This window comes from Chenopodium album, chromosome 23, assembly GCF_948465745.1.
Source record: "Chenopodium album chromosome 23, dcCheAlbu1.1, whole genome shotgun sequence".
Classification (NCBI taxonomy): Eukaryota; Viridiplantae; Streptophyta; class Magnoliopsida; order Caryophyllales; family Amaranthaceae; genus Chenopodium; species Chenopodium album.
In genome coordinates, this window is record NC_137856.1 from 39,141,303 (window position 1) to 39,164,751 (window position 23,449).

The 23,449-nt window shown below is 35.9% G+C and overlaps 4 protein-coding genes and 1 pseudogene across 5 annotated transcripts; 4 read left to right on the forward strand and 1 right to left on the reverse strand.

Annotated features, from left to right (window-relative positions):
• Positions 1 to 3,359: 3,359 nt before the first annotated feature.
• On the reverse strand, positions 3,360 to 9,403 carry LOC145607973 (uncharacterized). The gene is made up of 14 exons (XM_081663575.1): positions 9,081 to 9,403; positions 7,669 to 7,802; positions 7,411 to 7,560; positions 7,208 to 7,319; positions 6,743 to 7,085; positions 5,869 to 6,082; positions 5,675 to 5,764; positions 5,017 to 5,272; positions 4,549 to 4,661; positions 4,329 to 4,427; positions 4,165 to 4,212; positions 3,947 to 4,057; positions 3,702 to 3,792; positions 3,360 to 3,610 (listed from the first exon to the last, which is right to left on the reverse strand). The coding sequence occupies exons 1-14, from the start codon at positions 9,343 to 9,345 to the stop codon at positions 3,486 to 3,488; spliced, it is 2,151 nt and encodes a 716-aa protein (XP_081519701.1). The 5' UTR covers positions 9,346 to 9,403; the 3' UTR covers positions 3,360 to 3,485.
• Positions 9,404 to 10,215: 812 nt separating this feature from the next.
• On the forward strand, positions 10,216 to 12,695 carry LOC145608808 (protein LPA2-like). The gene is made up of 2 exons (XM_081664403.1): positions 10,216 to 10,759; positions 12,228 to 12,695. The coding sequence occupies exons 1-2, from the start codon at positions 10,321 to 10,323 to the stop codon at positions 12,371 to 12,373; spliced, it is 585 nt and encodes a 194-aa protein (XP_081520529.1). The 5' UTR covers positions 10,216 to 10,320; the 3' UTR covers positions 12,374 to 12,695.
• A 1,539-nt stretch (positions 12,696 to 14,234) lies between these two features.
• On the forward strand, positions 14,235 to 15,905 carry LOC145607764 (putative carboxylesterase 7 pseudogene; annotated as a pseudogene). Its single transcript, XR_014105625.1, has 2 exons — positions 14,235 to 15,449; positions 15,778 to 15,905. The product of XR_014105625.1 is annotated as a putative carboxylesterase 7 pseudogene (transcript).
• A 247-nt stretch (positions 15,906 to 16,152) lies between these two features.
• Positions 16,153 to 17,318, forward strand: LOC145607765 (putative carboxylesterase 1). Its single transcript, XM_081663355.1, has one exon. The coding sequence runs from the start codon at positions 16,174 to 16,176 to the stop codon at positions 17,116 to 17,118; it is 945 nt and encodes a 314-aa protein (XP_081519481.1). The 5' UTR covers positions 16,153 to 16,173; the 3' UTR covers positions 17,119 to 17,318.
• Positions 17,319 to 19,323: 2,005 nt separating this feature from the next.
• Positions 19,324 to 20,682, forward strand: LOC145609190 (putative carboxylesterase 1). Its single transcript, XM_081664737.1, has one exon. It carries the CDS (start codon positions 19,537 to 19,539, stop codon positions 20,479 to 20,481), a length of 945 nt encoding a protein of 314 aa, XP_081520863.1. The 5' UTR covers positions 19,324 to 19,536; the 3' UTR covers positions 20,482 to 20,682.
• The last annotated feature ends 2,767 nt before the right edge of the window (positions 20,683 to 23,449 follow it).

Here is a 23,449-nt window from a genome sequence, read left to right on the forward strand (position 1 = left end):
ATTAAAATTATATTGCGTAGTACTATTTCTTAAAAATATCTTTGTCAAGTGAAGAGAGCCTAAGAAATTTTACTACCTGTATTCTGATTTTCGTATTGATCATGACTAATGACTATAGGTTAAGTTATTTGATCACTGGTTTTCGATGATCAGAATTGTTACAAAAGAAGTTTTTATTTTTATTTTTCCATCTCTTTCCGCTCATGCTCATAAAATATCGTGCATCTCCTCCACGTTGCAATTACAAGAGGATGAAGGAAGTATCATATATTGAGATTTACAAAAAAAAATATAAAAAAATTATAAAAAATAAAAAAATAAAAAAAAATAAAAAAATAAAATTGAGATTTAATATAATTCACAATAAATGATATTGCAAAGCAGGAACAAGAGCAAGTAAGAACCCTCTTCTAAATGATAGATTAATAATAATTGTATTATATGTTTGTCCATGTCAAGATTCAATAAAGACTACAAGCTTGAGCTACTTTACCCACCTAATTGGACTCCCGGAGAGTATTAGAGACCATGGTAAACATCTCGGCTATTTTTATTTTCGGGCGGAAAAAGGTCAAAAAAATTCCAAAATTGAAGGCTATTATCCACGCTTTTTGAGGAATTTTTGAAGTTACGGGACCCGGTGGCGAAAAGTTTTGAGACCCTAGGGGATACATCTTAGAGTCATATAATGATGTTTGGAACCATATTTGACCATTATATGTTGTCAAAAATGTCCGAAGTAGGCTTTATTTCACGAAATCGGTGCAAGTTTCGAACGGGTAAATTGACTGTTTTAAGGCATATTGAATGTTTCCAACCACCCAATTGGACTCCTGGAGAGTATTAGGGACCATGGTAAACATTCTGGCTATTTTTATTTCCGGGCAGAAAAAGGTCAAAAAATTCCAAAATTAAAGGCTATTATCCACGCTTTTTGAGGAAATTTTGAGGTTACGGGACCCCATGGCGAAAAGTCTTGAGACCCTAGGGGATACATCTTAGGGTCATATAATGACGTTTGGAACCATATAAGACCAATTTATGTTGTAAAAAATGTCCGGGTAGGCTTCAGTTCACGAAAACGGTGCAAGTTTCGAACAAGTAAATTGACTGTTTTAAGACATATTTGATGGTTCCACCCACCCAATTGTACTCCCGGAGGGTATTAGGGATCATGGTAAACATCTCGGCTATTTTTATTTTCGGACGGAAAAAGGTCAAAAAATTTCAAAATTAAAGGCAATAATCCATGTTTTTTGAGGAATTTTTGAGGTTACGGGACCCGGTGGCGAAAAGTCTTGCGACCCTAGGGGATACATCTTAGGGTCATATAATGACATTTGGAACCATATATGACCATTTTAAGTTGTCAAAAATGTACGTGGTAGGCTTCAGTTCACGAAATCGGTGCAAGTTTCGAACGGGTAAATTGATCGTTTTAAGGCATATTTGATGGTTCCACCCACCCAATTGTAATCCTGGAGGGTATTAAGGACCATGGTAAACATCTCGGCTATTTTTATTTTCAGGCGGAAAAAGGTCAAAAATATCCAAAATTGAAGGCTATGATCCACGTTTTTTGAGGAATTTTTGAGGTTACGGGACCTGTGGCGGAAAGTCTCGAGACCCTAGGGGACACATCTTAGGGTCATTAAATGACGTTTGGAACCATATATGACCATTATATGTTGTCAAAAATGTTCGTGGTAGGCTTTAGTTCACGAAATCGGTGCAAGTTTCGAACGAGTAAATTGACTGTTTTAAGGCATATTTGATGTTTCCAGCCACCCAATTGGACTCCTGGAGGATATTAAGGACCATGGTAAACATTTCGGCTATTTTTATCTCCGAGCTGAAAAAGGTCAAAAGATTCCAAAATTGAAGGCTATTATCCATGCTTTTTGAGGAATTTTCGAAGTTCTGGGGCCGGATGGCGAAAAGTCTTGAAACCCTAGGGGATACATCTTAGGGTCATATAATGAACTATATATGACCATTATATATTGTTATAAATGTCAATGGTAGGCTTAAGTTCACAAAATCGGTGCAAGTTTAGAATGTGTAAAATGACTGCTTAAAGGCATATTGTATGGTTGTACCCACCCAAATAGACTCCCGGGGTGTATTAGTGTCCATTGTAAGCACCTCGGCAATTTTTATTTCTGGGTCAAAATAAGTGGAAAATTGTCCAAAATTGAAGGTTATAATACACGATTTCGGATCAATTTTTGACATTTTTTCAAAAAATGAATTGATTGTGTTGGATGACTCATGGGGTAATATAAGGAGGTTCGAAACCATAACACACCGATATAGATGTCAAAAAAGTACAAAGAATGAGTTTTGACTTTTGACTCTATCTTGAAATTCATAAAATATAGTGATGTCATATAAGTGTCATAATGTGATGTGATGTGACTTGACTATAGTGATGTCATATATATAATGATGTCAAATAAGTGTATTGAAATGATGTGTCTTGATTAAAATGATGTCATATAAGTGTATTAAAATTAGGGGTGTTAAAAAATATCCGATCCGAAATATACGATCCGGAATTCCGATGATCCGATCCGAAATTTCGGATATCCAATCGGGTTTTTAAGTTTTCGGATATTTCGAATCGAATATCCGAAAAAATTTCGGATTTTCGGATCGAATACGGATCAGATTTTTTTCTGAAAATTTTAACTACCCGATCCGAAAACCCGACTACCCGATCCGAAAATCCGGATTTCCAAAAATTTCGTATCGGATTCGGATCGCAACTTCTTCGATCGGATCGGATCGGATATCTGAATTGAACAACCCTAATTGAAATGATGTGACTTGACTATAATGATGTCATTAAAGTATATAAGAAGTGATGTGACTTGACTATAATGATGTCATTTTATATAAATAAATTTTTGATGATGTGATGTCATTATATGACATGAGTTGATATTAATGATGACATAAACACATTATACGCTATATAAGTGATGAAATGTGGGTAAAATAGTGATGTGATTTGACAATAGTAATGGAAATAAACACATTATGTGATATAATGATTGATTTGACTATAGTGACTATTTATTATTACCATTCACATGTGTGTTAATTTGACAATAGTGACTATTCATTGTTACCATTCACATGTGTTTTGATTGATATGCGAGTAGATTGATATATTTAAACAAACTATTTATGTTTGTTATGTAAGTATCATATCTTATCTCATATAAACAATCAATAACAACCCAAACAGTCCCCCACTCACCCTGTTTTGGGGTCAATCAACATATTCTCGGTACCGGTCCCGGTCCCGAACCTCGAAGAAAGCACAATAAGGGAAATATAGAATGTAAAAACTGTTAAAAAACCCATCTCCCTCTTATTTCCCCATCTTCTGGACTGTTTTAGCAAATTTTCATATTTTTCCCAATTAACAATTTGCTATCCGGCTTTAATTTTTACACGGTTATGGTAACATAATTGTGTTATGTGCATGGCGAGCTGATTGATGAACCAAAGCTCTCAGAATGAATTTTGCTCTCAATTTCTGATATCCATCCACAGATCATAGCATTGACTTCATCTGGACACTCATCATGGGGGCAATGGCCTACAGTATCAACACCATGGTTATAGTATCCAACTGATGTATTCAGTCTTTCATATTGCAATTAATTCAGGGGTTTAAAAGGTGTAATTACCAGCATCAAGCTCCTTGATTATGATTCCTTCACAGTGCTCTCTGAACATAGCAAGCTTGGAACCAGGATCAGCTATTGGGTCTTTCATTCCCTGACGAAAATAAATAAACCAATCAGACATGATTTGAATGCCTAGTAGTTTTTATTATATACAGCTAGAACTTTATCATTTGCAAACAAGATTATCCCAAAAAAAAAACAAAAAAAAAAAAAAAAAAAAAGTTGCAAAAAAAAATTAGAATTACCTGTATAACTAAAACCTTCCCCGTTAATCTGCTTAAAAGATGATTAAGAGGAATGGACAAATTGAAGCTGAATACGCTCTCTAAAACCTCCACTGAGCCAGGATCATATGACTTGTGCAAACATCAAGGTTGACAATGCTAGAAACATAGGAAACTATAAAGCAAAACAGAAATAGGGCAGTGATGAAAAACCAAATCTCATTAATAGAAGAGGATACAGCTCTAAGCATTTCCTTGATGAGCCAGTCATCAGCCCTTTCAGGTCGCTTCAAATTTGAAATAACATACAAATTATTAATAACAAAAAGAAAAAGAAATGAAACAGTAAAAAACTTAGAACAAGTTACAGCTATCAAGCATAGCTGTGAATGAGCCCACTTACAGTAGGGTAGCAATTTTTAACGAGGCTTCTTATGCTAAATCTCAAGTATTGCAGAATTGCTCTTGATCCCAACCAAGCAGCCCCAGAAATTTGTCTTTCCTACAATGGATTCAGATGGAAAAAAGTTGTTCTCAGTGCAAAATCCAGTTTTCATGAGCACTTCTCCAAAAGCTACCCAAGTACTTAATTCTGGCAATCATACAGCTTATAAATTCCTCACCTTAAAGAATAGCAGAGAGGAATATCCTGGAAAAACATCTCCAGCAGTGTTCATAAGAGTAATAGATTTGACCAGTGAAGGCCAAAGACCACCAACAATTGAAGTAAAGTATCCTGAAATTTAAAAAATATTGATTACTACAGGTATTAGAGGAAATAAGAATAGATCTAGGAATTAAAGTGTCCATTGATTGAAATTATAACTAAGTTTGCATTATTTGAGCATGTCTTAACTTATCTGAACTTTATTTGAACTTACTGAACTTCATTTAGTGGTAAATTGATCTTTGGTAACCCTTATAAACCCTAATCTAAGCTTATTTTTTCTGGAACTTATCCTCTCTGAGCTTATTAGCCCTAATCTAAACTTATCTATTCTTGAAGAAGAGGCAAGGTGAACTAAATAAGGCCTAACAACAGAGCAGTCAATTTCAAATGTCTGTTGAAGAAGAGGCAAGGTGAAACCTACCACCAATTGAGTTTCCAACAAGATGTGCTTGCTCACCCACAACCTCAATAATGAAGTCACGCAATAATTCCGCCCACATGAGCTCATTGTAAATAATATTTGGCTTTTCAGACTGGCCAAAGCCTAAAAGAGTAAGAGCCCAAACTCGATTCCCACCATCAGCTATATTACTCAAGTTGTCACGATAATGCTCAAGGAAAGCCCCAAATCCATGGACAAGAAGAACTGCAGGCCCTTCACAACCAACAACTGTGTACTAAAAACAGAACAGTGTTTAGTAGCCAAAAATCTACAATTCAATTTTGGCCATGCATGTCGGAGACTCAAAGCAATGCCAGGAGAGACTCAGATACTCAACCCAAATAAATTAATCCATTGATAATACACACGCACACACACACAGAATGATGAACCCTACCCTTGCATCACTGACTGGACTTGGAATATCACATTCAAAAACTACTTTAGTCAATATGAAAAGTCTTCCCAAACCAGCTGACTATCTAAGGAATTTGAGAATTTTTCCCATCAAAGCTCAAGTCTACCATTGAAAATGACAAGGAAAATTAAACTGCCTCAAACAAAATTAAATAAAAACATTAGTCCTATGTAAAGCTTATAACTCATTCCTCCATTCATTCCCTACAAATTACCATACCTGAATCAGGTGGCCATTCCATCTCCACAGTCTTTTAGAGTATGGTTCTTCCCTTCGAGATAGACTTTTCAAACTCAGAAGCCAATACCACTGACACAAATACTTAAAACAATTAGCTGACACCAATTAGCAAATTAAAGTCTGTTCAATCAAAAAGTGATGTCAGCTTTCAGTCAAGTTATCATTTCTCATACCTCTACTGAGCATACTGCCTCAATGGCAGCAGCAACTGTTGTCGTATAATAGCCAAATGGAGATATAAACCCTGCATTTCGTTCTTTCTCATATCTTATTGCTTCATAATATACTCTCCTATGGGATATGGTGCCAAGTTGCAAAGCAGATCCAAAAAGAGCTCCAAATGAAGCCCCAGTTCGGATTTCAGTCTCTCTCAATCTTTGGTGGATCCTGACACCACATCAGGATAAGAATTATAAAACCAGTGGAAGATTGGTTAAGCAATAAATACAGGGAGTGACCGAAGGACAAGCCACATGCTATAGTTCTTCTACTGGGATTAACAAGTACATTTCATGCAGATATTGGAACATCAATAGAAACAGAAAGGCTAGAGTGTAAGTGTGTAACACCTTTAAAAAATTGTACTGCCCTTTTTCTATATCATGATATCTCCACTATCAGCACCTTGGAAGATTTGCAGCACAAAAGATAAATCTGAATGTTGCAATCTTTTCATGCATGCTTACGCATATTAGTTAGTGTTGAGCTGTTAACGAAGCAAATACTCTTTTGGCCTCATACAAATATGTACACTTCTTATTTTGCAGTGTCCCAACATATGTTTCCTAAACAATATAACCAAATATAAGCTCACCTACCCTTTTTTTGGATTTACAAATTTTTATCTACTATGTCTTCTACATAATTTTATGACAGTATCAAATATTTATAAATCTAAAAAGTTCAATAAGCAAATTTTGTCCATCACAATTTGTATGAAATCAATTATCTTATTTTATTAGTGTTATGTCAATAAAGTATTGGATAAAGTACAGGGGAAGTCAAGCCAAAATGAGCTGAAGAAAAGATCATCACAATAGAACTTACTCTTGCCAGTCATCCCGTCCTGTTCCTTCCAGATATCTCAAATACCCAGCTAACGCATTCAATACATCTTCTGTTCCACCAGCAACTATGTTTCCTTTACTAGTACTAAAAACAGAGTTTTTCAGCCTCTTTCTTTGAGTTTTGTTGGAAATTTGACTGCTGCTCCCTAATTGTGATACCCTAGATTCCCCTGGCACAGGACTGCCAGATTTGAGCAGCTCCATGTGATCCATTCTCAATACAGCTTCTGCTGAAGTGTGTTTGATGGTATTCCATTGTTCTTTTTCTTTATTTGCATGATAGTCCATTAATGTACGCACATCATCGATAGTGGGAAGAAGACCTGATACGAGTCCATTGACATCATTTATGACAATTTTGTCATAGGATAGAGACACTAGAATAAAGATTCACGCTTCAACGATGAAGAGGCAAAAAGTTTAATGACAGAACAAGACAGCTCACCCCAATCCAACTCCAAGGAGCATCCATGAAATCTTGGAATACCAAGCAATGAAACATCATTGTATTGAGGTTTCTTCACATCTCCAAAGAATGCAGGTAAGTCATCTAAGCTCTACATGTTTATTTGTCAGCAGAATGTTTGTCAAGCATACATGAAAGTAATGAAGCCAATGTAATCACTAAGATGAGATAATCACTATCACCTTTGCATCATAAAAAGGCGTCCTCCACACCTCAATCTTTGGTTTCCAATCTAGAACAGGATCTGCTGCTAGGGAATCATCAACAGTAGCAACCAAAGAGCGTATATCATATTCTACCTCTTCTTCCGCAAATAATACGGTTGCTTTAATCTGTTTAAGTCCTCATTTATAAAATTAACAAAGTGAAACTATGAATGCTCAATGTTTTCACAAACTGACTATTAACTATCACATTAAGTATACCTAGTGTGTAACAACCTCTTTTACTAGTTCTCTTAAGATGCTTTCCACATTCCCAGATCTGATCATCAAATTGGAACCATGCTTCTTAAGTGACCTCCTTAAATCTTCTACAGCAAGAAGAAGAAGTTCTACCATTTCATCAGGAAAACCTGCAGTACCCATAATCCCATTTACAGTCACTACAAATAAGACTCGCAATATACATATGGTCACAATATACAAACGCAAAAGGCAGTCCACATTTGCTTATGCTTTGAGGAATGACTATTTAGATAACATGGAACAGAGAATAGCTGCAAATCTGCAATAACTGCGGTGATTAAAAAAAAATACCCACCTCTCAATATTCCTTGTTAGTGGAAATTTTCTTATAAATAATTTCTCATCTTTATCGGTCATTCGGTCCAAACCAAAGGGTGGTGTAAAAACTAAAAAGAAAAGAAAAGTACAACCCTAAAGTCCATTGCAGTTCTGCCCTATTGTAATTACAGCTGTGAGGATGACTGTCATAAAAAACATCCTTTTAGCCTTAACGCCTAATGAAGCAATGAGTTTTATACTCTACATGACCATATCTCTAATGACACTTGTTCTTCAGATGACACTTGTTCTTCAGATGCCACATTATCCACACTCATTTCACTTAAATTTAGCAAAATACATTAAACTAAGCAAAGAAATGCGAGAATCACACAGAACACTGTGAACTAAGAAGGCTCACATTGTCATTCTAAGGTTTGTGCCATTTTGATAATATTTGGAACGATACAGGGAAGACTAGACTATCATAGCCCTCGTGGGAGAATAAATCACACAAAAAATTTACGCCAAACAAAAGTACATTGTGTAAGCCACTCTGCAAACACAATTCAATTCACAACATTTATAGGCTTGCAAATCTACAAGCTCAACTTTATACCATGAATAAAAAAAGGCGCAAAGAACCAATTCCTAACTCTTCATTTCCACCCTAAGTACAACTAAAATAACAAATTACAAACATTAATGAACTTCAAATACAAAATGAACCAATTCCTAATTATTCATTTCCTATAGTAACAAATTGTCACACATTAATGAATTTCAAAAGCAAGATTGAACTAATTGCTAATTCTTCATTTCCCTCCCAAACACAACTAAAGTAACAAATTACATAAATAAATAAATTTCAAATGAAAAATTGAACTAATTCCTAATTCTTCATTTCCCTACTAAATACAACTAAGCAATAAACTACATACATTAATAAATTTCAAATACAAAATTGAACGGTTAAACCCTAAGCATATATTAATCAAAGCAGCTCATCATTCAACAAATTAAACCCAATTCATCGATTGTTCAACTCGTAAATTCAGATCATTTCAACGAAATTTTATCAAAGAAATCAAAAATCAAGTAGAAAAAGAGAGAGAAATAGACTTAACGGGATAAAATACGAGGATCGAAGACGTAAATAGGGACAACATTGGAGTAGTTGGAAGCGGCGGAAACAATGCCGGGATGATCGTCGATTCGAAGGTCATGCTTAAACCAGACAACAGCAGCACCGCCATTGTTGTTGCTTTGAGCTGTAAATTGTGGCTTGGTCTTCGTCTTCAAGGAAAGAGGAAAGCTTTGATTGAAAGATGGAGATTTGGGAAGGAAAGTGGAGGGTAGTGAGAGAGAGTGGAGTTGAGTGACAAACGCCATTTTTGGGGAGGACAGAGAAACAAGGATTCATGGAGATTTTGCCCATCTCATTAAAATCACATTTTTGTTTTTTTAAGGAAAGATTATTGCGGAGGAGAAAAATAAAAGGGCCATTAAAAAAAAAAAAATAAAATAAAATAAAAAATAAAAAAATCATTGCCAAAAGTTGAGTGAACTATTGGCCTGATACGGAGTAACCGAGTAATTAATGGTTTAAAAAAATACGGGGTAATTAACAATGATGGTCTAATGTACGATAAGTCATAATTATTAAGTTTAAATTTTTCATCTTGGTTGGTTTTCTTAAGAAAATGATTGATAAAGTAAGATGGTTGTGCAAACTCATTATAGTTTTTGTAGATTATTGGCGAAATTTTGTGTAGTATCACACACTTTTAAATTTTAATCAAATAAGCATTAAAATGTAGGCAAAAGTGACTAAAATAGCACAAACTTTTGTTTAGGTGTGCTCAGTAGCATGAATTGTAGGTGGAATCCTCGTTACCTCCTAAACTCTCACTTTAAGTGAAGCACAAAGTGGTTGAAATCCGATAGAATCTCTCGCACTATGTCATTCACCGCACCAACCCTAAAATTTGTTGCTCCAATTAAAGTTTGTGCTATTGAACGCATCCAAGCACTAGTTTGTGTTGTTCAAGGCTTTAAGCTAATTTTATACGGAGTATGTGAATATCGGACAAAACGTGATAATGTAAAAGTCAAAGTGAAACAACTAAGCAAAAGTCAAAGTGAGACAACTAAGCAAAAGTCAGGGAGTAATTCATATGGACTGTATTATTAGTCAAACCTTATTGGGATTTGGGAGTATAGTGCACTGTTCAAGTTTCTTGTTTCTAATCTCTAGGATAATTAAAATGGATAGAAAAAAGAGGGAAAATGACCCAATTCCAAGAAAATATGGATCAAAATAAACCAAAAATCTGAGAGAAATGTAAAAATACCAAACAAATAAAAATGGCACTGCTTTCCCTTCAATCCTCTTCTACCTTCACCAATAAACCTCATCTCTTACTCTTCAAAACTCTTCCAACCAAACCCAAATTCACCATTTTTTGTCTAGATTCATCATCTTCAGAATCTCAATCTTCAAAACCCACCATTAATAATGACCCAATTGAGCAATCTTCTGATAAAAAACCCATTTCTTCAACCGGGCAAGGATTCGGGTCGACCCAATTACCCAAACCATCATCATCAACTGGGAAGAAGAAAGGGAAGAGAGAGAGAGCTTCAATTATACGGCGTAATCCAGTGGAAAAACCAGCTTTTTTGGGTAATAAAAATGGGGGTGAGGAAGATAATCAACAAGGTGTGAATGAAAGAGCTTTTTTGCTTACTTGGTTGGGCCTTGGTTGTGTTATTCTTGTTGAGGGCATTGTTCTTGCTGCCTCAGGTATTTCATAATCATATATTATTTTTCATTTTATGCACTTGATTAATTTTTATCATATGGTCAATTTAATTTAAGTATTTGATTATTGTATCTATAGTAATTGCTCTGTATGTTAGGAAATTAGTAAGTTTTTGCTAATTTTATGTAGAGGAGTGTTTGTTTAAGTATGTAAATATCAATACACCATGCTTGAAACTTTGTTGGAGTAAGTTTTTAGTGAATTGGCCTTTAGAATTAGAGGTCTATAGAGTGTTAGAGATTGCATACATTTGACCTTCCTAACCCGCCCGGCGACAGTGATTAGGAGGCATCTTTGTTAGAGGACCATGATTAGGTTCTATGTAGTAGTAACCCGGTCCAGCGTCTAGTTTAATTGTTTCTGGTAATTAGTGTCATAAAGATAGGAGAATAGCCTTTTGTATCATAGTTATTAAATTAAGATTTTTGTTAAAAATAGATATTAAGCTTTGAATACCAGTGCAATGGGGTACATGAATTGTGAGGACTAGGAATGTAACATAGGTGAACTTGGCACCTCTGTCTCATTAGCAAAGATAATTGTATTTAGTTTATCAATGTTGTAAACAAAAATTTAGCAAAAATGAAGAGAACATTTGTATACTTGTTGGTAAGTATCAGTACTGATGAAAGACTAGAAAGTCTTCTTTTCGTGAACACAAATCTATACACTCACCTTCTCTCTTGGCTTCTAGCTGCTTTGGCTATTACTGGAAACCAGAAACCTCAATTTATCCTATAGCATGATTGGCACCATCATGTTTGTCAAACTTCAACTTGTGTGTAAGAGCAATTGCATTTGTACCATCAGCAGTTTCAGCACTGCTTTGGTTCTCGGGAATGCTTTGATTGCATAGATTCCTCTTAATATGGACTGTTAATGTATATTGCTTAGAGATGATAAGAACTGTCCTACCATGAAAATGTAGGTGTGCGTGTATGTGGGTTGGGATGGATGATTCAAAGAATCAAAGCATTTTAATATTGTGCATAGGTTTCAAAGCCACCAGGTAGTAACTGTATGCATCTTCAATTAGCAGTCTGGTTGCCTATGGTTGATGGTGGGAATCTAGTCAAATGTTGTAGGATATACATCATTTGAAAGCTGTTTCAAAGATCAACCAGCACCCTACGGGCTTTCCTCCTTAGGGTCAAGCCTGCCTGAGTTGTGGTAATGTTGGTCTTCCCTAGACCTTATTCGCCCTTAGCTGTTGGCTTAAACAATACTTCATCTCTGTGATACTCTCTTTTAAACATTATGCTTGATAGTTCTGAAATTGATGACTTTAATTTTCCGCCCTTAGGATCAACCAGTGTAATTCCTGCTTGTTAACAATGATCTGATATTCTGATTCTTCACATTTTAAGTAAATCTTAGCCACAACTGTCTTTTCGGGTCAAAAGCTGTTTTTTCTTCTGCTAGTGACCTTTTGTTATTTTGTTTCAACAGGATTTCTTCCAGAAGAGTGGGATAAGTTCTTTGTAAAGTTTCTGTACCCATCTTTCACTCCCACAGTGTTCTTGTTTGTTGCTGGAACGGTTGTATATGGTGTTCAGAAATACTTGCAGAATGAAAACGCGAGAAGTGAAAAATGATGGTTTTCTTAACCAGATCCACTGGCACATTTGATATTGCCCCTCTGCTCTTAGCACTCTTACTTTCACTGATGCCGAATTGTATACATTTTATTGTCATTGAATTCAGTTAAGATGCTGTGATTGACTCAAAGCTTGCACTTTGCCGGGTGTAGGATAGAGACTTTTGTTATCCGTATTCTTATCGTCTAGTGTATGTAATGTTGCATTTATGTAAATTGAGATGGTGAATTAGATGTATGTTCAGCTCTACTGATTAAAAACACTGCAAGTTTTAACATTTTTGATAATGTAAGCAACTGCAGATTTGGTGGAATGAAAATGAGTCTTCTTTCTTCAAAATTGATTCCCAAATAAATTTTTATGCTTGCTTGACATATTCATTGCACAAATGATGCTTTAATTGTTATAAAACATGGCATTGTATTCAATTTTTTGTGCAACAGGTATGTTTGCATAAAGGAGGTAACTGTTGAAAAAACAGTTTGATGATGATCAGAAAAAATGCAGCTGCAGGAGTGAAAGTGGCGATGTGAGGATGCATATAAATTGACCTCTTTCATTCAGGAATCGGGATAGACTCATTCTTAACCTTCAAGAGTTGGAAACTGAGATTGAGTTCCTTCCAATATCTCTATAGCAGACAAATAGCCTTTTCCTATGTTACTCGGACTCGGGTATCCATGTCCGACACGGGTACGTGTCCAAGTGTCCGGCTCGGCTATTTTGTAAAAAAATTCTATGATTTTCAACTAAAATGAAGTGTCCATGTGTCATACCCATGTCCGAGGGTCGAGGGTCCGACACGGGTACTTGAGGTAAAATGAAGAGTCCGAGTAACATAGGCTTTTTCCATTGCATCATCACGGTTTGTTTAGGTAAGAACCTTCCTGTTATTTTGAGGACATGATAAGAAGAAAAATACTCCATTTCAAATAAACAGGAAGCCAGCATAGAAATATCGTAGCCAATAGAGGGTTGATGAGGAGATTTGCTTCTGTTATCTATTCCAGATCTTAAGCCTGATCATGTTCGGGTTCTGTTATCTATTCCAGTTCTGAAGCCTGCCTCATGCTCGGTTTTGATTGTCACTACTCATGGAGTCATGGAACACATATAACAAAGCCAGTAATGCTGTCAAATCATTTGTTATCTGAAGCCTCATGCTCGGTATAGATAATACACAGTTACTGGTTCAGTTCATACAAAATTACATTAAACCTTCACCTATAACAGTGTATACACGAGCTATGAATGCTCCGAATAATTGTACTTACTGGTCTAATCTTCTACGGAGTATAAACTTTACTAGTCTAGTGATCGAGCAATTTTGATAATTACTCCTTCCGTCCCTAAATTACATTCCTCTTTGGTAATTTACACGGGAATTAAGGAGGAAGGAGTAAGACAAATAACAATGATTAGATAATGCTATTGGAAGTACAAAGATAGAATAATTATTACTCATGACATGTCATCAATTCTTTGCAAAAAAAAAGGACCAATCACATGCTTCTAATTGAAAATTTTTAACCAATCATATTCATTGTAATTTGGCACAAGGATTATTAGTGAGATTAGGTAAGAATGAGTGAGAAAGCATTAAATATAAAACAGAAAAAGAGAGTTGATTTACTAAAAAACACTTACCAAAGATAGAAAGGAGGAATGTAATTTTGGAATATCAAAAATAGAAAGGAAAAATGTAATTTAGGGACGGAGGGAGTAGGTTTTAAAGGGAATTCATTATTCAAGGTTTTATGAGACCAAGTATGACTTTATAATGACAATTATTGCCGTCCCGAATTCTTTAATATCTACCGTCCTTAATAATTGAAGATGGACACGACATTTAGAAATTTCAGCAGCCATGTCTATTGTGGTGTGTACTTCATTTGCTGTCAACATATCCAGAAATTTCAGCAGTCGTTTCTGGATAAGAAAAGGTCCACGATTATTAACTGTCAAATCCCAAAAATCAAACAATCACACGTTCCTCATTTCCCCTAAAAAACCAACAATTCATTCTACTCCTTTAATTATATCCCCAATTTTACACAAATTTTCTTCCCTCACTAAAATCACCCAAAAAACCCACTTTTCTAGCAGACAAAACATGTCTTCCAACACCAACACATTCGAATCTGAACCTGAGTGGAACTACTCTGAATCAGACATCGCCCAAAAGTTTCTGTTCTTCAATGTTTTGAAAGACGGTCGTATCCATGTCTTATGTCCCCCTTCTCATAAAGTCAAAGTTCCACCTTCCTTCGGCTCTACAGCCGGCGTCGTAGTCAAAGACGTTCAAATCTCATCTGATGTCTCTGTCAGAATCTTCCTCCCTTCATCCGTCAACGCGTGCACCACACACAAACTCCCTGTCGTGTTATACATCCATGGCGGTGGCTTCTGCATGCAATCCGCCTTCTCAGAGGATTACACTCGATTCGGCTCCCAGATCGCTGCAGAAGCCAACGCCATAGTTGTATCAGTCGATTACGGACTCTTCCCTACACGTCCTATCCCCGCGTGTTACGACGATTCATGGACCGCACTCGAGTGGGTGGCGTCCCACAGTAAGGGATCAGGACCCGAACCATGGATCAACGATCACGCTGATCTCCGCCGAATCTTTGTCGGCGGAGACTCAGCAGGAGGAAACATATCCCACACATTATTAGCTAAAGTAGGATCGGTAGGACTACAAGGGGATGCAAAGGTTGAAGGGATGATATTAATTCATCCTTATTTTGGGGAAGATGATAAAATGTGGATGTTCATGTGTCCTACAAATTTAGGTCCTAGAGATCCTAGGATGAAGCCTGCTGTAGAGGATCTAGCTCGAATCGGGTGTGACAGGGTGCTGGTGTTGCTGGCTGAGAAAGACTTTTTGTATGGTGTTGGAAAGATGTATGTTGATGAATTGATCAAGAGTGGGTGGAAAGGGAAGGTGGAGATTATGGAGAACAAAGATAAGGAGCATTGTTTTCATTACTCTAATCATACTGATCTTGAGGCTGTTGCTATTCGTCGACGGATCGCTTCGTTTATCCATAATCAGAGTTGATTAACTAAGGTGATTGATAATGTTATCTGTATCAAATCTTGTTATACCTGCATAGTTGTTATCTAATGGTTTCCGTGGCTGATTTCCGGAAATTTATTTGCAATTGGCAAAATCTTGAAGTATAAGACGGACTTGAATATTAAAAATAAATTGTTGGGAAGATGATTGAGCATTGATCAACTTGTTGTTTATTAGTTAGTTCTTTGTAGATGTTAAGTTGTGAGAGATGATAACTTTAGTTTAATCATGGCTATTGGATAACTTTCATTTTGTTTTACTTGATAGTTTAAATTTAGTGAATGTTTTATATGAGCCACTTTAAATTTGCAATTGGTAGGTGGGACTTGGGAGCTCTGTATCACTGCATTGATCTGTCACTATTTAGCTTGTGAGTACTTTTTCCAAGTTTGTTTGCATTTAACATCAAAAACCACAACTTGCTTCAGTACTCCCATTTTGGAAGCCTTCTGTAATCAATTCCGGTTACCAACAAGCTCGGCAGGTTTATCTTCTATAATCTTATTTCATTTTTAAACCCCGTGGCATGGATAGGTACTCCCCGATCCGCCCGTGTTAGTAGCCATGTGAGGGTGGATTAGATTATCCTTGTAAAAAGTCAATATTAATCAATTAAAGTCTTAATCTCATAAGTGGGGTCGGCCTTGTAAAAAGTCAATGTGAATGTCAATATAACACATTAAAATCTAGATCACTAACACACATCATACTAAACATGTCTTCAAACACCAACACATCTGAATCTGAGTGGAACTACTCTGAATCAGACATTGCTCAAAAATTCCTCTTCTTCAACGTTCTCAAAGACGGTCGTATCCATGTCTTGACTCCCCCTTCTGAGAATGTCCCTACTTCATTTGGCTCCAGCTCTGGCGTCTTAATCAAAGACGTCGAAATCTCCACTGATGTCTCTGCCCGAATCTTCCTCCCTTCCTCTGCACCCACCAACGCGTGCACCACACAGAAACTTCCTGTCGTGTTATTCATCCACGGAGGAGGTTTCTGTATGCGATCTGCCTTCTCTGAGGATTACACGCGCTTTGGTTGCCACATTACCGCTGATGCAAATGCCATTGTTGTTTCAGTAGAGTATGGCCTTTTCCCTGCACGCCCTATCCCTGCGTGTTACGACGATTCTTGGGCTGCACTCGAGTGGGTGGCATCTCACAGTAAGGGCACTGGACCTGAACCTTGGATCAACGATTACGCTGATCTTAGCCGGATCTTTGTCAGTGGAAATTCTGCAGGTGGGACTATCTCCCACACATTATTAGCTAAGGTAGGGTCAAAGGGACTCCCAGGAGATGCAAAGGTTGAAGGGATGATACTAATTCATCCTTATTTCGGAGAAGATGATAAAATGTGGATGTTCATGTGTCCTACAAACTTAGGGCCTAAAGATCCTAGGATGAAGCCTGCTGTAGAGGATCTAGCTCGGATCGCGTGTGGCAGGGTGTTGGTGGTGCTGGCTGAGAAAGATGGGCTGTATGGTGCCGGAAAGACGTACGTGGATGAGTTGATCAAGAGTGAGTGGGAAGGGAAGGTGGACATTATGGTGAACAAAGAAAAAGATCATTGCTTTAATATATATGATCATACAGATCCTGAGGCTCTTGTTATTCGTCAACGGATCGCTTCCTTTATTCATAATCGGAGTTGATATGATTAACTTATTTGATACATAATGTGATCTTATTATAAAATAATTATTATCTAATTTTTTCCTTGGCTAATTTTCAGAAATTTATTTGCAGAAAATAAAAAAAATCTTGTATGCAACGAATTAAGTTATTGCTGGGATGAATGGATGATGTTGAATGTGCATTGTTCAGTTGTTTATTTGTATTTGTGGACTGTTAAAGGTGAAACATTTTCAACTTTGGTTTAGTACTTTACTCATTTTTCATGAATGTTCCGTATTATTACAGTTTATACTAGAATTATATGACCCCTGTATTCATCAGGATGATTAATGGACTAATGATCAGAGTTAATAAAAATATGTAAACTGAAGTGTTTTAATTTTAAGGCCTAAAATGCAGAACATGTGTGTATAGTCTTGTTTAAATTTAGATTTTGTGACATCCGATCACATAACGCGATTCTTGTATACGAGCTGAGTGCATTGTTTTGATAATTTATCGTCCTTGGAGGGCACAACGAACCCGTGTGGAGCTTGGAAAAAGAAGGAATTCTCAATTCACAGGACATTATTGCCAATGTAGAGATAGTGTAATAGGCAATGGCCATTAGCTATTAATCAGGAAATTTATGCATTTTAATACTCGAGCGATGATGATATAAGTTACTTGTAAGAAACTAAGATTTGGACTTCTAGTGCAATCTCTAGGTGATCTTTTGATAACCATATGGTGTGGATAAGACCTTGTTCAACATGCTTTTAAAAATTTAATTTAATTATGCTTTGCGTAGTAACCCATTTTGGGTAGATAAATGATAAAGTGATTTAATTTTAAGGCCATGTTTGGCAATTATAGCATTTAGATGTTTTGGAGTAGTTGTTTTGATCATCTATTAGTTGTTAAATGTTTGCATTAGTTGTTTTGATTAGTTGATTGTAATGGTGTAAAAATGTTTGGTACATGTTAGTTATTAGTTGTATTAGAGTATAAAACAACCAAAAAGCTAAAAGCTCTTTTTAAAAAAAAAACTCCCCTCATATAATCTTTTAGAAAAAAGCTTTTTAGATTAAAAAAACTCTTTACCAAACACCTCATAATGCTTTTTAAATGACCAAACAACTCTTTTTGCACAAAAAATCTCCTAGCCAAACACTCCCCCTAAATTTTTTCAGTAAACTGAGAATCTATTCTTACTATTTTAATTCTTTTTAATATTTATTTATAGAGTATTATTCAAAAATCTATTGTAAATCCACTATCCTTACTTCTTTAGTCCGTTACTTTACATTACACAACCCATTTTACAATTTCACCAACAGGACCTAGGGATGGCAATGGATCGGATTCGGATCGGGTGGAGCTTCACCCGCATCCATCCATTACTCTAATCGCTCCATCCACATCCATCCGTCATCCGCTTCACCAATCATCCATATCCGTCCGTCCATCATCCGCGGATGAAACGGGTGGAGCGGATGACTAATGGATGAGTATTAAAGTGGAAAAAAAAACTCACATAAACTCTAATTTTCAGTTATTTGTACCATAATTTTTTTATTTTATTACTACAAATTGAAACAATAACAATATATTGTTTGAAAATTAATTTGCAACAAAAAAATAAGTAATTTTCTTGCACATTTCATATTTTATTATTAAAATTCTTAGATTAAATTTTATAATATATATTAAACGGGTGGGTGGATGGTTAGCGGGTGAAAAAAGTATCATCCACATCCGATCCGATCCATCACCCGCTTCATCCGTCACCCGCTTCTCATCCATTTAATTCGGGTTTTCGTCCATTTATTTATAGCGGGTGGAGCGGGTTCGTGGATATCCACTTAATATTGCCATCCCTAATAGGACCTTACACTTAAAAAAAAAAAGAATGTTTATCCTATCTCACATTTCTTACCATTATATAAACCTTAATTGAGATTTGAACATCTAACCACTTATAAGAAAGATGGTTATTGCAAATTATCAACCAACCATCTAAACCAATTAATTAATCATCAATATGTATAATCATGAAAATAAATAGTCCCTCGATAGAAAGTGGACATTAATAAAGAGACGGAGGGGATATATATAATTGCAAATCACAAGATCTGTTAAAAGAAAAGATATCATATACAGACAAGGTATAATTAAAGTAACAAGCGGTGCAATGCTCTAACTAAGCACTAGTTTAATTTAATAAAAATCAACCAAAGTGAGTCATGTGACATTCAAAATTCAAAAGCACACTGTCATACTATCCTCGTTGCTTGCTCCAAAATAGAAAGTCCATCTCAATTGTATCACCAATTTTACACAAAGTCCATCCCAATTGTATCATCAATTTGATTTAAATTCAGAACTATCTCCAACCAATTTATCACTAACACAACAACATTCAATTCAATTCATTTCCCTTACACTAATCAATCATGTCTTCAAACACCAACACCTCTGAATCAGAGTGGAATTACTCTGAATCAGACATAGCCCACAAATTCCTCTTCTTCAACGTTCTTAAAGACGGTCGTATCCATGTCTTTACTCCCACTTCCAAGATAGTCCCTCCTTCTTTCGGCTCCACCTTCGGCGTCTCAATCAAAGACGTCGAAATCTCCCCTGATGTCTCTGTCCGAGTATTCATCCCTTCTTCTGCGCTCACCAGCGCGTGCACCACACAGAAACTACCCGTCGTGTTATTTATCCACGGAGGAGGCTTCTGCATGAGGTCCGCCTTCTCCGAGGATTACACCCGCTTTGGCTCCCACATTACCGCCGATGCCAACGTCATTGTGGTCTCAGTTGAGTACGGCCTTTTCCCTGCACGCCCTCTCCCTGCGTGTTACGACGATTCATGGGCCGCACTCGAGTGGGTGGCGTCTCACAGTAAGGGCACTGGACCTGAGCCTTGGCTCAACAAATACGGCGATCTTAGCCGTATATTCGTCAGTGGGAACTCAGCAGGTGGGACCATGTCGCACACATTATTAGCCAAGGTAGGGTCCATTGGACTACCTGAGGGTGCAAAGATTGAAGGGATGATATTGTTGCATCCTTATTTTGGTGAAGGTGATAAAATGTGGATGTTCATGTGTCCTACAAATGTAGGCCCTAAGGATCCTAGGATGAAGCCTGCCGTAGAGGATCTAGCTCGAATCGCGTGTGGCCGGGTGTTGGTTGTGTTGGCTGAGAAGGACTTTTTGTATGGTGTTGGGAAATTGTATGTGGATGAGTTGATCAAGAGTGGGTGGAATGGGAAGGTGGAGGTTATGGAGAACAAAGAAAAAGAGCATTGCTTTAATATTAATGATCATACGGATCCTGAGGCTAGTGTTATTCGTCAACGAATTGTTTCTTTCATCCATAATCGGAGTTGATTAACTGCTACGGTACATTGTTTGTGTTATTCCCTTCGCCCTTAAATAAAGTGTCAAGTTCAGTTGTTATCAATTTAAGTTGTAATATTAAAGGGTGAAATCTTGTATTAGGCGGACTTAATTAAATAAATGTAGTGAGTTGATTGTTAGCAATTTGGCATTGTTTGATTGTTGTTGTTGATCGTTTGTTTTTGTTTTACTAATTTTTCATATGCTATATACTAAGTACTTCGTGTGAAAGATGATAAGATTGATAGTGCGATTTGAGTCAGTTAGAATTTATATGGCCCCTGATCCTGCATACACTAATGAGGAATGACCAAAGATATGTGGTTGTCAATTAGTCACATTGATTGGAAAAGATATATAGATAAGGAGATTGCTTAGTGACAGTACATTAATCATGACATTACAATGTTGTGTATTATTTTTCAGAATTATATTTTGTGTACACATCTCGTCAATTGCTATTTGCATAGAAGCCTAAAAAGAAGTAGGTATCTAAATACTCATATATATATAGGGCCGACTAAGGACTTGTGCAAACAGACCCTTAGTGGCTTAGCGTAGGGCCTCTATGAGGGCCCAATTTTTTGGAGCCCAATCCTCCAATTAAAAAAAAAAAATAAATCTGCTTCCTTATCAAAATATTAGTCTCTCGCTTTGTTATTGCACGTGTGAAACAAGGGTCTTATTCTCCAAATTGATTAAGACGGCCCTTTATATATATATATATATATGATTGTAATACTTGTCTAATGTTTTACATTTCCGATTGATCCCCTACAGGCTACAGTGCTGCACTAATGACTAAGATTATCGGATTAATCTGTTCTCGATTAATTATACTCTATTACTCTATGAATGTTCGATTTTGTGAGCACAGTTTATCACCTATTACATACGGAGTATGAGCCCTTCAGATAGACAGAGCCAAATTTTGGTAAGAAAAACAAAACAGAGAATGTTCTCTGCATGACTTCATGGGCGTAGAGCTGAATATATAGCTGATCAATATGAAATTATGAGGCCAACATTACAAAACTCTGGGTTAAGGCCTCATTTGGAACGGGAACATCTCTGGTAAATGTTTAGAGGTTTCAGTTTTCATAGACACGTCTAATTGATTTTGTTTTAAAGGAAAACAAAAAGTGATCGCGCTACATTATAAAACTATAGAGTATTTGTTATCTTTCAAGTGATCGAAGGGAAAATAATCCTCAGTTCCACTCAATTATGAAAATTTGTAATGAGAAGTACGTATAAGCTGAACAAAAAAATAGCACGGAGGGCATTATTTACATAGTATAAGAGTGAAACCTCGAAGTTATTTGACTTTTTGAAATACTCGAGATTAATTACTTTATGTGGTGGAATGAATGACTTAGGGCCTGTTCATATTTACTGAATTGAGCTGAACTGAACTGAACTGAACTGATTGGAACTGAACTGAACTGATTGGAACTGAACTGAACTGAACTGAATTGAGCTGAAATGAATATTTTATGTGAGAGAGAAATTAAGAGCTGAACTGAACTGAACTGAACTGAACTGATTGGAACTGAACTGAACTGAACTGAACTGATTGGAGCTGAACTGAACTGAACTGAACTGAAATTAAGTAAATGTGAACAGACCCTTATTCCGTATATGATATAATTAAATCCATCAAAAAAATTCCAATTTATTTGAACATCCAAATTTCACTCTTATTTTTTAAAGGATTGTGAGAGATTTAAACAAACATATCCAGGCATAATACATATGAGGAGATCTTGGTAACATACCTGTAAAGGATCCTCTAAATCCCAAAGATAGTACTCAAAATCAAATCAAAGATTTTGACGACTGAGATTCCATAAAAAAAAATCCATTTGTATCATAATTTCATACACATTTTATATATCATGTATCATCATAGTTGTGCTGTTTATCTGTTATTTTATTACACTATTTATATTAATTAATTGATTAAAAATCTTTTCTTGATTAATACACTCCGTATATCAGTAGGATATTTAATTTAAAATTTTGATGGCTAGGATTTGGAAGATTGTAATCTTTATGATGCATGGATTACACGTTAGCTTTGTAGTCGTTGTCATTATCAAACGATATTATTGCTGGCGTTAGTTTGCTCTTGGATTCCTGTTAGAGTGCTGGGCATGCAATGGTTATCAATTATTGTCTTATTGATGTACGTGTACTTGCGGATTGGAATATATTGGAGTTAATAATATGAAAATGTTATACATAACCCTTACGCAAACTATACTTGGGAATTGGAATTTTTCCGCACCACTTAGTTGATTACCGCACACCGTACCCAAGCAAGTCTCAATTGAGAGATCGAGTACTATTTTTGTGTAAAGTTGGTGAATGGAAATAAAAAAAATGGTGTAATTGTTCCACTTCAATAAATGGATTAATAGGAGAAATTCGTTACCGTGATGTGTAATAACTTTTAATTTTTTTAAATAACTTTTAATTTGAGTAACAACTTTTAGTTTTCATTAACTTTGAGCTTATAATATGTAATTAAAGATATTAATGGTGAAGTTTGTTAATTAAGATTCGTAAAAAGGACAAGCATTATAATTACACATGGTTAAGCTCCGTGTATATTACGTAATATATATGTATGAATGTGAATTATGTGATTATATTAATTGTTGTATATTATTTTTTTATTCTTTTTTTTTGACGATAATTATTTTTTTTATTCTTATAAGTCATCTGGATATATATCAATTAAACGATTATAAATAATTAAATGTACATATAAATTTATTGCATATATACATACTGAGTAAATGTAATAATTGTGCGTGTATGTTATTTAATTAAGGTTACGTGTACATGTTACCTAATATATAATTGCTCAATAATCAATATATATACATGTTCACCCTTGCTTACATTTCTCATCACCTCCTTGCAAAGCTCAAAAATAATACACTAGCTAGCA

Coding starts and splice junctions, on each gene's coding strand:
- LOC145607973 (XM_081663575.1), bottom strand. CDS start 9,345: ATGGCGTTTGTCACTCAACTCCACTCTCTCTCACTACCCTCCACTTTC. Junction 7,803..9,080: donor CGATCCTCGTATTTTATCCC/GTTAAGTCTATT, acceptor TGGGTACTGCAG/GTTTTCCTGATGAAATGGTA. Junction 5,273..5,674: donor GGAATGGCCACCTGATTCAG/GTATGGTAATTT, acceptor TTCTGTTTTTAG/TACACAGTTGTTGGTTGTGA.
- LOC145607765 (XM_081663355.1), top strand. CDS start 16,174: ATGTCTTCAAACACCAACACATCTGAATCTGAGTGGAACTACTCTGAA.
- LOC145609190 (XM_081664737.1), top strand. CDS start 19,537: ATGTCTTCAAACACCAACACCTCTGAATCAGAGTGGAATTACTCTGAA.
- LOC145608808 (XM_081664403.1), top strand. CDS start 10,321: ATGGCACTGCTTTCCCTTCAATCCTCTTCTACCTTCACCAATAAACCT. Junction 10,760..12,227: donor CATTGTTCTTGCTGCCTCAG/GTATTTCATAAT, acceptor TTGTTTCAACAG/GATTTCTTCCAGAAGAGTGG.